This window comes from Acipenser ruthenus, unplaced genomic scaffold (genome assembly GCF_902713425.1).
Source record: "Acipenser ruthenus unplaced genomic scaffold, fAciRut3.2 maternal haplotype, whole genome shotgun sequence".
Classification (NCBI taxonomy): domain Eukaryota; kingdom Metazoa; phylum Chordata; class Actinopteri; order Acipenseriformes; family Acipenseridae; genus Acipenser; species Acipenser ruthenus.
Window position 1 is genome coordinate 13878 of NW_026708343.1, and position 16123 is coordinate 30000.

Below are 16123 nucleotides of genomic sequence, written 5' to 3' on the forward strand. Positions count from 1 at the left end.
ATTTTCTCTTTATAGTTATAACTGACCGATTTTGTTTTCTAGTCTAAATGTAACTGCAAACACATCCCTTCAGATTTTAACGCCTCAATATAAATTGAGAAACCGAAGCCTCAAAATGATCCATTTCGTGATGAAAAAGAGGCTTCATTTTCAATGCGTTGAGTTTCACTGCTCTGATTACAGGATCAAATCAAACTCGACTGTCCCTCAAAACAGGACGGAGCAGTTTGTAGCCAAAACTAATCATTTTTGTTTTCAGTGAAGACATATTAAGAATGTATCAAATGACAGACTCAGCTTGTGTTCAGATTCTTTGATAGAATAATCGATTTGGTACATAATGGTTTACAGAGGGCTCCGCACATCAGTACAGCTTTTACTTCAGGGAACTCAGATCGGGGTCTGCTTCAAATGAAAAAAAATAAGATACTTCACACAAACTCCGCTGATATTTACATGCACTTTATTCAGAGTTTCAGGAAGCCTGTGTTAAAATAACACATTCTTAAAACACTTATTTTACACAAGTAAAATTGGAGCGATTGTGTTGTTGTGATTTTATTTGTTTTAAAGGTGAGCAAAGTGATACATTTATTTCTTTTTTTTTAAACAGAAAACCTAAAATTATTTACAAAAATGTAAATCCAAACTAAAGAATTTTAATAATAATAATAATAATAATAATAATATGTACATTGGCTGGAATTGGCAGCCTACAGCAGAATTAGTCAAATAAAAAATGCAATGTATGATGGAGCACGTAGGATTTAGCATTTAGCTGAGCGTTAGCACAGTGAATCAGGCTGTACTAATGACATAATTACTGAGCAATCATTTGGAAACTGTAGTGTAATTGTAAACTGCTGGAAAAAAACACCACATTGTGACTTTTTACTTCACTAATTAAAACAGCACTGATTAATTTAAGTCAAAAAAAGTCATGAGAGAATGTGCGATCCCTTATAACTCAGTTTGCTTACAGCAGTGTGCAACTGTATCTGAACAGCTCCAGATCTGTCATTGATATCCTCTATACACCCGCCTGCATGAAAACACCTCTGGGTGGGAGAATTTCAATCTCCGCTCAGTAATCAGGGATATAGAAACACACTCCTGTGTGAAAATGTCAGACCGCTCTGTGCTTTAATTAGTCTTAAACCACTTCTAAAAAGTCTCCTGCGTTTTATCGTGTGTGGCTCTGTGTTCCTTTTCTCTTCACTGTTTTAAATTAACTGCATGGGTGGCCTATTAAAGGCATCAATGCAATTAGACAATTGATAATTTGCCTATTTGGACAAATTCCCCCAGATTTTCAGTCCCAGTGGTTTGATTTCAGACGCACAGTAAATCAAAACTCCAGAAGCAATGGGGTGTTCAAATACACGCGCACGCTGGTGCAATATTTAGTTAAATTACCGATACCCCAATAACCAGACAAAAAATTCAGTATTTATGTTGCATTACCATAGCGTGCATTCACTGAAAACATTCACTCTAATGGAATAGGGAACAGCGTTCACAGATGGACAAAGGTAGACATCAAAATGTACATTTATTTATTTATAAATCTCTCTCTATATACAGTGAAACCTGTCTAATCCAGCATCGATTGGGACCAGGCGATTGTGCCGGATTAGGGAGGTGCTGCAGAATCGCATGATGTTCCCAAGCCCACCCAAACAAAAACACAGGCGGACAAAACTATTTGAACACTCGTTCCAATTCCACTACACACAGTAGACGTACGCTCCGGGCACACCCACTAATTCAAAAATGGTATAACTTTATTTCAACCTCATATTTCATACTTCATTATAATTTTCAACAGAAAAAAAAGCCACAGGACTCTGTGGCGGACCGCACAGGCAGATTGATTTTATAAGCAGACTTTGAAATCGTTCTGGAATTGACAGGTTCCGGGTTGTGGAGGGGATCATACTGGGAGAACCCCTGTCTGTCTGCACAGCTGTGGCCAGATGTTTTGCATCACCCTCTACAGAGACTCATTTAGCTTCATAAAGTCAAATGAAACCTGCTGAATAAATGTCAGCTTGTTAACATATTGAATTACACACCGCTCTGTAGTTTCTCCACCCACAAAAAACTTACAAAACTGAAAAGCGACATTTCAAAATCTAACATGAAATAATAGAACTACTCCATTATAGCTTCCTAGCGGTAGACTTTTTCTTTTTTTATTCGATATCATTTTGTAGTTTCTTTCGCATGATGTTCAATAAAAAGATCAAAATTATGTTCATTTATTTATTTTTTAATTATGTCTCATTCCTAAAATTCTAGGTGATGCAACGTGTGGCCACAGCTGAACAGCTTTCCAGTCTACTCTCTCTATGCTTCTCACAGCTTCTGAATTTACAGGGATGGCTATGTGGCTTATTATATAAGGGCTGGGCCAGGTTTTGGGGAGGCGGGTTCCACAAAATAAATTTCTGTAACCGAGATCAGAATAGCTTTAGAGCAGAGGGGGGTCAAAACTCAGTTTAGGAGCACGGGGGGGGGTTAAACTTTCATTCCAACGTCAGCTCTCAATTACTTCATTGGTCTAATTAAACACCTCTCTCCAAGCCTCAAAATGTTTAATAGGTAATGCATCTGAATCAGGTGCGTTTTTAAATCCTTCAAAAAGACATTGAAAATAAAAATATTCTTGTTTTATGAATTAGTCGTTCAGCAGACGCTTTTATCCAAAGTGAACTGGGCTTCATCAACAACTGCTGCTGCTGCTGCAGAGTCACTTCCAATAGGATCTCCTGGTAACAAGCCCCTTTCTTTAAACACTGGACCCCTAAGCCACCTGCTTTAATCTGTCCAACTGAAAAAATAATTTGATCAATGAAGTTCATCGAGAGCTCAAGTTGGAATAACCAGAAGGACCTTGCTTGAGACACCCCTGCTGTGCAACGCTGTGCCAAACTCACAGAAGAAACATCTGGAGACTGCGAGGAACCAGCAGAGATGACGCACTGGTCTGGGGAGCAAGGAGACCGGTCTGCCATTGTGATAATTTCAGTGTGTGGGGTGCTGTGATAAAATCAACACAAAGATAAGGAATGGGCTTCTACTGGGACGGATACAGAACTTCCATTGCATAGCAGTGTGATCCAGTCCTGGTTTCACTAGGAGTTTAAAATTAAGACACACTGGGGCTGATCAAGCTGGTAGTAAAACCTGGACTGGGTGACACTGCTGTGCAATAGGAGTCTGATTCCCATCCCTGTTTCTAGTTCTTCTAATAGAAGGGAAGTTAGTAGTTAACTGTGCTTGGATATAATTTTCCACTTGGAGATTCAGGGTGGTTATTACAATTGAGGAAAATACAACCACAAAGTTAAAACAAAGGCATTCACAGACCAAAACGACAGCTGATCACAATCATGAGATTTGAAACAGAGTTTCTTCTAATAAGAGGAATGCTCAACAGCGCCGGTTCAAGTCGCTTGTGGATTGAGCCACTGAAAAATAAACCACACCAAGCCCTCCAGCGCACTGTCACACTTTCAGCCGTGGTGTGTCCCCCAGCTTTGCTAGAGAACGGGGAAACAGCGCCCCCTGGGGGGCACAGAGGGGATCGCCACACAAGCATCTCGAAGTTCCAAGCTCTACCACCAGGGTGTGAAACTCAGCTCCTGGAGAGGACCGCAGTGTCTCCCGTCCCACCCCCCCTGAGCTCTCAATTACTTAACTGGTCTGATGATTTGATTAATTGGACACGTTTTTTTATATAAACCATCCAACTGTCAAATACATCAACTGGAAATAAGACTCCCATTGCACAGCGTTTTGATTCCTGGTTTCACTAGGAGTTTAAGAATAAGACACACCTGAGCTTGTTGCCTAGACACACTGGGGGCTGATCAAGCTGGTAGTAAAACCTGGAATGGGTGACACTGCTGTGCATTAGGAGTCTGATTCCCATCCCGGGATCTCAATGCTGGACAGCATACCGAAGGCTGAGGTGGGTTAAAGGTGGAGCTCACATTTGGGGAAAAAAAAAATAATATGGATGATGAAAATATGCTTTATGGTAACTTCAAAAACTTCTATGGTAAATAAAAATAAATCTAGTATATTGGTCAGAGTAGAAGAGCCTCCCTTTCTCTGCTCCACCAGCACAGAGCAGAGGGAGGCTGTTCAGAGAGTAGAAGAGCCTCCCTTTCTCTTTCTCTGCTCCACCAGCACAGAGCAGAGGGAGGCTGTTCAGAGAGTAGAAGAGCCTCCCTTTCTCTTTCTCTGCTCCACCAGCACAGAGCAGAGGGAGGCTGTTCAGAGAGTATAAGAGCCTCCCTTTCTCTTTCTCTGCTCCACCAGCACAGAGCAGAGGGAGGCTGTTCAGAGAGTAGAAGAGCCTCCCTTTCTCTTTCTCTGCTCCACCAGCACAGAGCAGAGGGAGGCTGTTCAGAGAGTATAAGAGCCTCCCTTTCTCTGCTCCACCAGCACAGAGCAGAGGGAGGCTGTACAGAGAGTAGAAGAGCCTCCCTTTCTCTTTCTCTGCTCCACCAGCACAGAGCAGAGGGAGGCTGTTCAGAGAGTATAAGAGCCTCCCTTTCTCTTTCTCTGCTCCACCAGCACAGAGCAGAGGGAGGCTGTTCAGAGAGTATAAGAGCCTCCCTTTCTCTTTCTCTGCTCCACCAGCACAGAGCAGAGGGAGGCTGTTCAGAGAGTAGAAGAGCCTCCCTTTCTCTTTCTCTGCTCCACCAGCACAGAGCAGAGGGAGGCTGTTCAGAGAGTATAAGAGCCTCCCTTTCTCTGCTCCACCAGCACAGAGCAGAGGGAGGCTGTACAGAGAATAGAAGAGCCTCCCTTTCTCTTTCTCTGCTCCACCAGCAGAGCAGAGGGAGGCTGTTCAAAGAGTATAAGAGCCTCCCTTTCTCTTTCTCTGCTCCACCAGCAGAGCAGAGGGAGGCTGTTCAGAGAGTATAAGAGCCTCCCCTTCTCTTTTACAGAGCACAGGGAGGCTGTTAATCTCGTGTAATCAAACGTCACAGCTGCACACTTCCTCAAGCCAGGGAAGAATTGAAATAAAAACGATTCACAATCCACAAGAGAAGTGAGAACACGCGCATTGAAAATTGGCAACAAAACTGATACAATTACATTGATAGAGGAAAAAAAATTGATTGATTGGACAGCCCTGTTTTACTGTGGAGAGAATATTTTTCACAAATATTTTCTGATGCTACCGGTAAACCCCCCCCCCCCCACGCGGATCACATGGTGCGATTGCAGCCGTCCCATTGGAGCGAATTCCAACGCGGGACGCGCGGGGCCAGCAAGCAAGCAGCAACCTTTCATCGGAAACGCAGCAACGCCTTCAGGTCAAAATCGTAAAGTATAAAAAAAACCAGATATATATTATATAAAAAGCAGAGATCAACTTTGCAATCTGTGCGAAACAGGAGAACAGAAAACTTGAAAAGCCATGGCCAGCAATCCTTTAATAGGCATACTTGCCATGGCTAGCACTCTATTAGTCAACGTGGGTTAGATGGTAGTTCTGAGACAAAAACCAGGTGGATTTTAAGATGGTTTGGACCGGTTCTGTTTTGGCGCTGTGTCCACGGTTCTTACAAGATATACAGGTCTGTAAAATCAATGAATTAAATGTTTGTTTGTTTTTTCCCCCAGTAAGGTCCAAAGAATACATTGTGTATTTGTTACTGGAAGAAGGGGGAGGGGGAGGGAGGGGTGGGGTGGGGACACCTCTAGAAGGACCACCGCTCCTGGGGTCTGGCCTCTCCGTTCAGGCTGGGGGGGTCTAGGCTCTGCCTCGTGGAGTCTTCGCCGCTGAGACTCTTTCTACACACTGGACAGGTGTCGTGCTGGAGAGACAGTCAGAACGGGACAGAGGTGCTATTACACATGCAAAAGACACTGGCATTCACTTCTCAATGTCCTCAACAGGGACGGGAATAAGACAAAATAATGAGGGACTCTTCCCTAGTTTAATGAAACACCTTGTTACCTATACTGCGGCTAATCAAGCTGGTAGTAAAACCTGGAATGGGTGACACTGCTGTGCAATAGGAGTCTTATTCCCATCTCTGTTTAAAGACTAATTCAATGACAGTAGGCATTCATACCAAGCAAACTCTTCACTCAAGAACGGTTGGGTGACTTACAATGAGCTACGCTGCAGTATCACAAAACAAGCGATAGATTCATCCAATCCGCAGGGTTAGACATGAGACTGCATAGCGGTTTGATCCATTCCTGGTTTTAACAAGACACACCTGAGCTTGTTACCTAGACACACTGGGGGCTGATCAAACTCCTAGTAAAACCTGGAATGGGTGACACTGCTCTGCAAGAGGAGTCTCATCTCCAGCCCTGACTGCGATACAATCATGTAAAGAAAGCGTCAGGACTCCTGGATAATGACCAGGACTTACCATCTCTAACCAGGGCACGATGCAATCGCTGTGGAAGAGGTGACCGCAGGGAAGCTGCCTGACCGGCTCTCCCAGAGAGTAATCCTCTTTGCAGACCGGGCACTCCACATTAGAGTCTGCGAGAGGGGAGAGAGCCACACAGGGGCATAAAGGAAATACTGGGTAAACATGACAGGGGCTTGACCTGTGTCCTAACCCTGACCCGAATCCTCTTCACACACATTCGAGTTGGAGAAAGGACCAGCAAGCAAATAAAACACACAGGGGACGCGGCCAGCTCACACACACACACTGACACTGCCCTGCCACTTGCATTGGGACTAGATGTCCTTTGTTTTTCTGCATCCGGCGCTCAAAGAATATCACAGACATTTTCAGAGCTTTTTTAGATGTTATAGTATAAAAATAATGACTTGGATCGCATCATCGAGGAGTTTGGTGATAAAACGACAGCAAGTCAGTACTGGTGCCAGAGAAAGACTGCAAGCTCCATACGAAATAATCTTCTGACGAGTCACGAACCGAGTATTTGGATCAAGCTGTCCGTAGACGAGGGTCACTGGTGTGGATTGGGCCCTACTTTAAGAGGGGAAATCCAGCCCTATCCCCACCCCCGTCCTGTCCCGCTCCAGGACTGGACTCACCGACTTGTTCCTGAGAGACGGTCACTGTGGGCAGGGAGCCAATCTTCTCTTTCTCAGCCGGAGGGGGGCCTGTGTTCTCAAACTGTCCGAGGAGCTGAGAGAGAGAGAGAGAGAGAGAGAGAGAGAGAGAGAGAGAGAGAGAGATAAAAACACACATCACAGAGATACACACACAGAGATAAACACACACAGAGAGATAGACAGACACACACACAGATAAACACACAAAGAGACAGACACACAGAGATAAACAAACACACACAAAGAGACAGAGAGCGAGCGGGAGAGAGACACACACACAAAGAGGGACAGAGACATACAGAGAGAGAGAGAGAGATACAGACACACACCAGAGGGCTGTTTACACAATCCCAACTACAGGGGGAACCCTAACGACGGACTGAAGCGAGACTGACCTGTGTGATGACCGCGTCCAGCCCTCCCTGTCCCCACGCGTAGTCCCCGGGATTGGAGTGAAGCATGCCTGTCCTGCAAGAGACACACAGGGGCGATCAATATTATTATTAATTTGTTAATAAATTAAATTAGTCACTCAGCAGCCGCTTTTATCCACAGCGACTTAGAGACTGCAGAGTCGCTTCCAATAGTACTCCAAATCAGCTAGCATGTGTTTTTATTTTCGAAATAGTAGAAAACGCATCCTATATAGTTACCAAACCTGTTATACTAGTTTTAGTAATGCAAATTATGTTTGTTTTTTATTTCCCCCTTAGGAGAATTTTTCCTTTTTGTTTTAATCTGCCAATGATAATTTGGAGTAAAATATCTGAGAATGTAGCCCACAGTCCTTTTGAAAAGCATAAATCCATTGACTTATCAAGATGGTTTTTCGGTACTTCAGAATTCAGCCATACTGTGTGTTTAACAACGCAGGATCTCACCGCGCTGACTCGGGAGGGGCGAAGACGAACACACGCTGTCCTCCGAAGCGTGTGCCGTCAGCCGACCGCTTCTTTACACACTGCAGACTCACCATGCAGCCACCCAGAGCTACAGCGTCGGAGGACAACGCAGCTCTGGGCAGCGGGGAAATGCATCCTCAAGGGCTGTGCTTGAAGTTAAGACTCAAGGTGTTTCCTGTACCCAGCCTGTGAGGATGAAGAGGCAGATCAGGTTGTGTTTACCATGAGAGAGGCGGGGAGCCGGGCACTCCAGAGTTTGCAAAGAGACCGGCCAGGAACTGCTGCACAATCCTGCAGGGAAGAGAGAGGAGACACGGGTCAGAGAACCGCACACACACACACACACAGGAGAGAGGAGTGGAGAGACACACACACACACACACAGGAGAGAGGAGTGGAGAGAGTCACACACACACAGGTCAGAGAACCGCACACACACACAGGAGAGAGGAGTGGAGAGAGTCACACACACAGGTCAGAGAACCGCACACACACACACACACAGGAGAGAGGAGTGGAGAGAGTCACACACACAGGTCAGAGAACCGCACACACACACACAGGAGAGAGGAGTGGAGAGAGTCACACACACAGGAGAGAGGAGTGGAGAGAGTCACACACACAGGTCAGAGAACCGCACACACACACACACAGGAGAGAGGAGTGGAGAGAGTCACACACACACACACACACACACAGGTCAGAGAACCGCACACACACACACACACACACAGGAGAGAGGAGTGGAGAGAGTCACACACACAGGTCAGAGAACCGCACACACACACACACACACACACACACACACACAGGAGAGAGGAGTGGAGAGAGTCACACACACAGGTCAGAGAACCGCACACACACACAGGAGAGAGGAGTGGAGAGAGCCACACACACACACACAGGTCAGAGAACCGCACGCACACACACACACACACACACACAGGACAGAGGAGTGGAGAGAGCGCCACACACACACACAGGTCAGAGAACCGGACACACAGGAGTGGAGTGGAAAGAACCGCACACACACACAATCAATCGACTGATCAGTATTGCTTACCCCTCTGCGATGGGGAGCAATTGATCAATTGATTGGTTGATTGATTGAATGACTGACTGCTCTGCTTACCCCTCGACGGCGAGGGGAGTGACTGATTGATTAGCTCTGCTTACCCCTCGACGGATAGGGGAGTGACTGATTGATTAGCTCTGCTTACCCCTCGACGGATAGGGGAGTGACTGATTGATTAGCTCTGCTTACCCCTCGACGGATAGGGGAGTGACTGAGTGATTAGCTCTGCTTACCCCTCGACGGATAGGGGAGTGACTGATTGATTAGCTCTGCTTACCCCTCGACGGCGAGGGGAGTGACTGATTGATTAGCTCTGCTTACCCCTCGACGGCGGGGGATCGCTCGGGCCTCGTGGTGCCTCTGCTCCGGTACCTCCTCTGGCTCTGGAGTCGGGTGGGCCGGCCAGGGCCCCAGTGCTCCGACCCGCTCAGCTGCTGCCTCTCCGCAGACTCCCGGCTGTCCAGGTCCAGAGAGAAGGGGCGCTCCACGAAGAGCAGGTGCCACAGCTGCGGGACACACACAGACACAGACACAGGGGCAGGAATGAGACTCCCACTGCACAGCGCTTTGATCCAGTCCTGGATTTACTAGAAGTTTAATAAGACACACCTGAGCTTGTTACCTGTACACTGGGGGCTAATTAAGCTCTTAGTAAAACCTGGAATGGGTGAAACTGCTGTGCAATGGGAGTCTTATACATACATTTCAATTAGTGATGCTCAAAGAATAAGCAGCAGACACTACATGGCTTCCCACTAGTGCTGCTAAATAGATAAATGAATCATGTCATTATTCAGATAGAGCTCTCCAGCCCAATCAACACCATTCAGAGCGAAACGAGTGAAGAAACAGCTGCTTGGGTTTGTGAGGATCGCTGTTCTCCGCAGAGTCTTAAGAAAAGCAGCGATCCTCACAAACCCAAGCAGCTGTTTCTTCACTCGTTTCACTCTGAATGGTGAATCAGCCCGATCAACACCAGCCACCCTCGTCTGACTGTCAGCTCCTGATGTCTGTGGAGAGCCTGATCTCAGTAACAGCCCAGCAGGACAATCATGTGATACACCTCTTATAAAAAGCTATAAAAAACCTTCCCCACAGTGATAGCAACGTGTAACAAAGTGCAGTGAAAGCATGGTGAAGCATAGGCAAGCATTGTAAAGCACAGAGAGGTCTGGTAAAGCATAGGGAAACATTGTAAAGCACAGAGAGGTCTGGTAAAGCATAGGGAAACATTGTAAAGCACAGAGAGGTCTGGTAAAGCATAGGGAAGCATTGTAAAGCACAGAGAGGTCTGGTAAAGCATAGGGAAGCATTGTAAAGCACAGAGAGGTCTGGTAAAGCATAGGGAAGCATTGTAAAGCACAGAGAGGTCTGGTAAAGCATAGGGAAGCATTGTAAAGCACAGAGAGGTCTGGTAAAGCATAGGGAAGCATTGTAAAGCACAGAGAGGTCTGGTAAAGCATAGGCAAGCATTGTAAAGCACAGAGAGGTCTGGTAAAGCATAGGGAAGCATTGTAAAGCACAGAGAGGTATGGTAAAGCATAGGGAAGCATTGTAAAGGCAATTTACTTTAGTGTACGGTCGCTACACCCTTGTATCTTACCCAGGCTGAAAATAATCCAGAGTAAAACTTACCTCTGCAAACTGTGTGGCTGCGTCATCATTTATAGCACTGGCACCGCTTTCCAGCAAGCTGCAGACACACACAGTGTACAGGACAGAGAGGTATATAAAAACATATCCAAAAATCACTGTGAAAACGCAGGCAGAAATATACTTTGCAGCGTGTTTAGAAATACAAGTTCAAAAATGGACACATATTGCAAGCTATTTGTAAAGGATCGTACACACATGTGAAAATATCTAACAAGCATTTAATAAAATTAGTTAGGGACAATTCAAGAGAGAGAGGAGACGGTTCGGCCCGTCAGCGCTGGTCCGGTTCCGAGCAGCTGATTGATCTCAGAACTTTGTCAAGTCGGGTCTTGAAGGATCCCAGTGATTCAGCTTCGACAGCGTGGCTCGGTAACCCATGGCAACCCATTCCATCCCCTCCCCACTGTGTGAAGAAGCGTCTCCTTCCCTCTGTCCGAAGTCTATCTCCGCTGAATTTCCAACAGTGCCTCCTCTGGTCTTATGCTCGTACCCTTGGCTAGGGCTACCGTCGTCTACTTATTTTTAAGATTTATAAAGGATTTCAATCCAGTCCCCCCTTGGTTCTAGGCAAAATGTTCTTTTTTTTTTTTAAAAGCAGGTAAAAATGACCTACCTGGAATCATCTGCGACTTCTTCAATGAATCCGGATTCACACCTGGGACAAATGTACTCCTGAAACCAAATCGGAAGCAATCCTTAGAAAACCTGGCAACAAAAACAGCAGCAAGATTGCGCGCTCGCAAACGTGAACCGGCTTTGGAGGCTGCCGAAAAATGAGTTTCAGCTTTTTAATGGTACAGAACCCTTTGCTTTCCCAAACGCCCCGTCTTATTTTTCCCTGCGATTGAATCCATTCTGCGCTGCTAAGAGCTGAACGTAGTGTTTCAGACCCCTAATAAAATGTGCATTGATCAGTTTGCATCAGTACTGTTCAGTTGGTAGCAGCGTGTGGAAATGGCACGTGCCAGAGATCCATCACGTAAGAGTTTCCTTCCTTGTGGGGCCTGTTTTGACCCAGCAAGCACTATAAACAAGCACACACACACGCTGTGACTCTCTCTCTGTCTCTCTCTCTCTCTCTCTCTGCTGACCAGCGAAGGTGTGTGTTCCTAGTCATCTCCTCTCTAAGCCGTGAGCAAACAGCGTGTAGTCTCTGAGCTCATAGCAAAATCCTTTACCTCTGAGCACACAGCAGAATCCTTCTCTCTCTGGGCAAACACCTCTAGTGCCTTCATCAGTGTTATTGAAACTAAACCGAGTCAAGCAGACCAGCGTTTGGGCTCCAGTGCCTTCATCAGTGTTATTGAAACTAAACCGAGTCAAGCAGATCAGCGTTTGGGCTCTAGTGCCTTCATCAGTGTTGTTGAAACTCAACTGAGTCAAGCAGACCAGCATTTGGGCTCTAGTGCCTTCATCAGTGTTATTGAAACTAAACTGAGTCAAGCAGACCAGCCTTTGGGCTCTAGCGCCTTCATCAGGGTTATTGAAACTAAACTGAGTCAAGCAGACCAGCGTTTGGGCTCTAGCGCCTTCATCAGGGTTATTGAAACTAAACTGAGTCAAGCAGACCAGCGTTTGGGCTCTAGTGCCTTCATCAGTGTTATTGAAACTAAACTGAGTCAAGCAGACCAGCGTTTGGGCTCCAGTGCCTTCATCAGTGTTATTGAAACTAAACTGAGTCAAGCAGACCAGCGTTTGGGCTCTAGCGCCTTCATCAGGGTTATTGAGGTGAAACCGAGTCAGTAAGCACACTGAAAAAGGAAGGCATTTGACAAAACGTGCGTCTGCCAGCCTCTCTTCCTCTGCTCTAACACCAGGCAGAACAGGAGAAGGCTGTTCAGAGAGAGAGACCTCAGTTCCACTGCCTGTCCCTGGTATAGCTGGGCTGGCCGGTCTGAGAGAGGTGTAGCTGGTTGCGTTTCCATCGACGCTCAGCCTGTGCAGAACAGAAGCACGACGATGAAAGGTGTGCACTAAAGAGACAAACTCCACTCCAGGTTTTGCAAAGAGCCTTTAAGTTAGCTGTACCAAAACGTACAGGCAGTGTTAAGTTAGGCTCACATTAAATGCTGGACTGGTTCAAACAGCTATGCAATGGGAGTCTTAAAACCGCTGCAGAACGACTTTGCTAAAATGAAGGTAAATGCGAACCAATAGATAGTTACTAAAGTAGGCTTAATTTAAGAAAAAAAAAAAGTTTCAGCAATCAAACAACATGTCCGTTACATGTTTATATATAGAATGAAATTAATAATTCAGTCTAAAAATGATTTCATCTGGGAATCACAGGAATGCAAGGGTAGCGATCCTTAGACAAGAGCACACAGAATCAGAATGCAGTTTGTAACCAGCGCCATGGCAACCGTGACATCACAGAGAACTGGTCAATTGAATCCTTAACATCTCTTCTGAGCACGCTCGGTGACAATGGAGTCCTCACAGGGGCGAAGAACACAAGCTGTGATGCCAAGGCTTTCATAGAAACAGCATCAAAGAAACTCACACTAGCCCTGCTGCTGCTGCACCCGGTCCTGGGGTTCAGAACTCCCCTCAATGAAGTCTATTATTATTAATATTGAAATGATCAGGAGTCAGGAGTTTGAGCAGGGTTAGAAACTCACACTAGCCCTGCTGCTGCTGCACCCAGTCCTGGGGTTCAGAACTCCCCTCAATGAAGTCTATTATTATTAATATTGAAATGATCAGGAGCCAGGAGTTTGAGCAGGGTTACAAACTCACACTAGCCCTGCTGCTGCACCCAGTCCTGGGGTTCAGAACTCCCCTCAATGAAGTCTAAATTACAAAGCAAGTAGTATAGTGTATATTATCGAGACCATTTCTTATGAAAAAAAAGAAATAATGCAACTTTCTGATATCTGTATGGTGGGTTTCCATTCTGTGAAAGTTCAATTCTCTCCTGTTTAGTATTTAACGATGCAGTTTTTCAGTACAGTATCTATGAACAACAGCTGAAGACGACATTAACCTCGTTTCTAAATCGCATCCCGCACGATGCTACACCCGGAATGCAGAAACTAGCTATCGCAGAGTGCCTTGCTTCTGTAAATATCAGAAATCTACCACCAGACAGATACACAGCAAAACCAAACGAATAGATGTATGCGATTGCATATTACTCTCCACTTATTACAGTGACTTTAAACAGTGTCGTAATATCGGTTATCATATGATTCCTGTTAATAATTATCAGTGAAGGTATGGGTTTAGATTTTTACACGTATGAATTATACAATGATATAGTGTGCATTATAAGATTGCGTGTACAGTGTTTAAAAAAAATGTAATAAACATATGAATTAAATAGAATCAATCGTAATTGTGTACATAAATAAAATCACTCAATGACAACAACGATCGACCCCTAAAATCACACGACATTTAAACTAGCACGATATTTAAAACGCTCCGGTCGTGGGAAAAATAGATCAGTGTCATATTCGTTATTAGTAAGATATTATTGCGTTTACATGAGCGTTATAAAGGGCAGTAGTGTGGAGTAGTGGTTAGGGCTCTGGACTCTTGACTGGAGGGTCGTGGGTTCAATCCCAGGTGGGGGACACTGCTGCTGTACCCTTGAGCAAGGTACTTTACCTAGATTGCTCCAGTAAAAACCCAACTGTATAAATGTGTAATTGTATGTAAAAATAATGTGATATCTGTATAATGTGAAATAATGTATAATGTGATATCTTGTAGTAATTGTAAGTCGCCCTGGATAAGGGCGTCTGCTAAGAAATAAATAATAATAATAATAATAATAATAATAATAATAATAATAAACATGACAAAATACAAACCCACTTCCTTTACCTGGCAATTTGATAAACACAAAACAACAGCGCGACCCCCACCCCCCCCCCTCCCAAACGACAATAACAAACGTCCCGATTCGATTTCCCTCTCTTACACCGATTAAAAAAGCAGCTACGATTCCTTTAACGTTTTAATCAAATACGTGCTTTATGGTTTCGGTTTTATTTTTACTACATGAAACCAAAAACGATCCCAGAAACTAAAACAGGGCCCGTCAACAAACACCAATGTCAACCAGAGCACCGGGCTCGCTTCCCGGAGGCATCCCCTTACCCGCACTCGGGTCCCAGGTCAGCGGCGGCGGCGGTCTCGGGGTACTTACCGGCAGTTTGGGGTTCACTTCACCCTTACAGCAGTGACAGAAGAAGCGATGTTGAGAAACCGCGGCAGCCTCCGCCATTTTTCCCTGACTCTGGGACAAACAGTGACGTCCGTCCTCCCACTCGCGGAAAGAGAGGGTCCGCCACTACCCCGGCATGCAACACAGTCTCGTTGCAACTCCGAAAACTGCCGAGTCCAAAACGAACCGAGTCGTCAACCGTACCGGAATGAGAGTGGCTGGCGTCAAAGCGACCACCTGAAACTGTGTGATCTGTTACTTAGACACCTTTTTACAACATTAAAAATTACTTATAATAATAATAATAATAATTATTATTATTATTATTATTATTATTATTATTAAGAATAAGAATAATGATGAACTCAACATAAAACTAAAAAAATGATAAAAAACACACAATTGCATATATATATATATATATATATATATATATATATATATATATATATATATATATATATTTTAGCTCAAAGAGCCAGCTGCCCATCGTTTCGATATGTTGTTCATATCTATCTCAAGGGAGCCTGTGTTTGAATCCAAACATTGGAGGTATTTATAGGTTTTTGACGGCATGACAACTACTTGTTATTGTTTACATTCAAATCCATGATTTATTCTTACATGATGTAATGGTGTTCTATATATTGTGACATCATTTTTACTTCTATCTTTGAATCTGTATTAATTCTAATTAACACTACTTTATATAAACTTATATTTTTATTATATCATCATATAAGAATAAATCATGGATTTGAATGTAAACAATAACAAGTAGTTCACGCCGTCAAAAACCTATAAATACCTCCAATGTTTTGATTCAAACACAGGCTCCCTTGAGATAGATATGAACAACATATCGAAACGATGGGCAGCTGGCTCTTGGAGCTAATTTTATATATATATATATATATATATATATATATATATATATATATATATATATATCAAGTTAAAAAGGCTAAACTATAAAAATGTGCTTACCATAGACACATATAAATAAATTACTATCAATTCATTACAGCGTATAGAGAGCTCTGTGCGTCACGATGGAATGAAAACGCCGCCATCTTTGTAAGGTCCGATTCTACTGACGTAGCGGCATCCATCTTTGTGCGGGGCGCGGTGACACCAGACCGGAACAAGCTTCAACGTGGGGAGTCAAACAGTGGAGAGCTTTTCCACGCTCAAGAATACATGATCTCGAATTCTGTGCAACGGTAAAATATATATTCATT

The 16123-nt window shown here is 44.4% G+C and overlaps 2 protein-coding genes across 2 annotated transcripts in view; one reads left to right on the forward strand and one right to left on the reverse strand.

The window, feature by feature from the left end:
* Window positions 1-446: 446 nt before the first annotated feature.
* On the reverse strand, window positions 447-15950 carry LOC131731668 (E3 ubiquitin-protein ligase RNF115-like). The gene is made up of 10 exons (XM_059020915.1): window positions 15870-15950; window positions 14865-15125; window positions 11322-11380; window positions 10688-10745; window positions 9374-9558; window positions 8200-8268; window positions 7471-7543; window positions 7055-7148; window positions 6411-6526; window positions 447-5840 (listed from the first exon to the last, which is right to left on the reverse strand). Exons 2-10 carry the CDS (start codon window positions 14940-14942, stop codon window positions 5724-5726), a joined length of 849 nt encoding a protein of 282 aa, XP_058876898.1. The 5' UTR covers window positions 14943-15125; window positions 15870-15950; the 3' UTR covers window positions 447-5723.
* Window positions 15951-16008: 58 nt separating this feature from the next.
* The window catches only part of LOC117395627 (DNA-directed RNA polymerase III subunit RPC3), an 11141-nt gene continuing 11026 nt past the window's right edge, over window positions 16009-16123 (forward strand). The window contains exon 1 of the mRNA XM_059020914.1: window positions 16009-16105. The gene's annotated coding sequence lies outside the window, so the exon portion shown is untranslated. The remainder of the gene's footprint in view (window positions 16106-16123) is intronic.

Bases quoted from the DNA above. Each gene is read 5' to 3' on its own strand.
- LOC131731668 (XM_059020915.1), bottom strand. From the start codon at position 14,942: ATGGCGGAGGCTGCCGCGGTTTCTCAACATCGCTTCTTCTGTCACTGC. The intron at 10,746-11,321 runs GTAGGTCATTTT...GTGTGTCTGCAG, and splicing joins GAAGTCGCAGATGATTCCAG to CTTGCTGGAAAGCGGTGCCA. The intron at 8,269-9,373 runs GTAAGCAGAGCT...TCTTCCCTGCAG, and splicing joins CGATCCCCCGCCGTCGAGGG to GATTGTGCAGCAGTTCCTGG.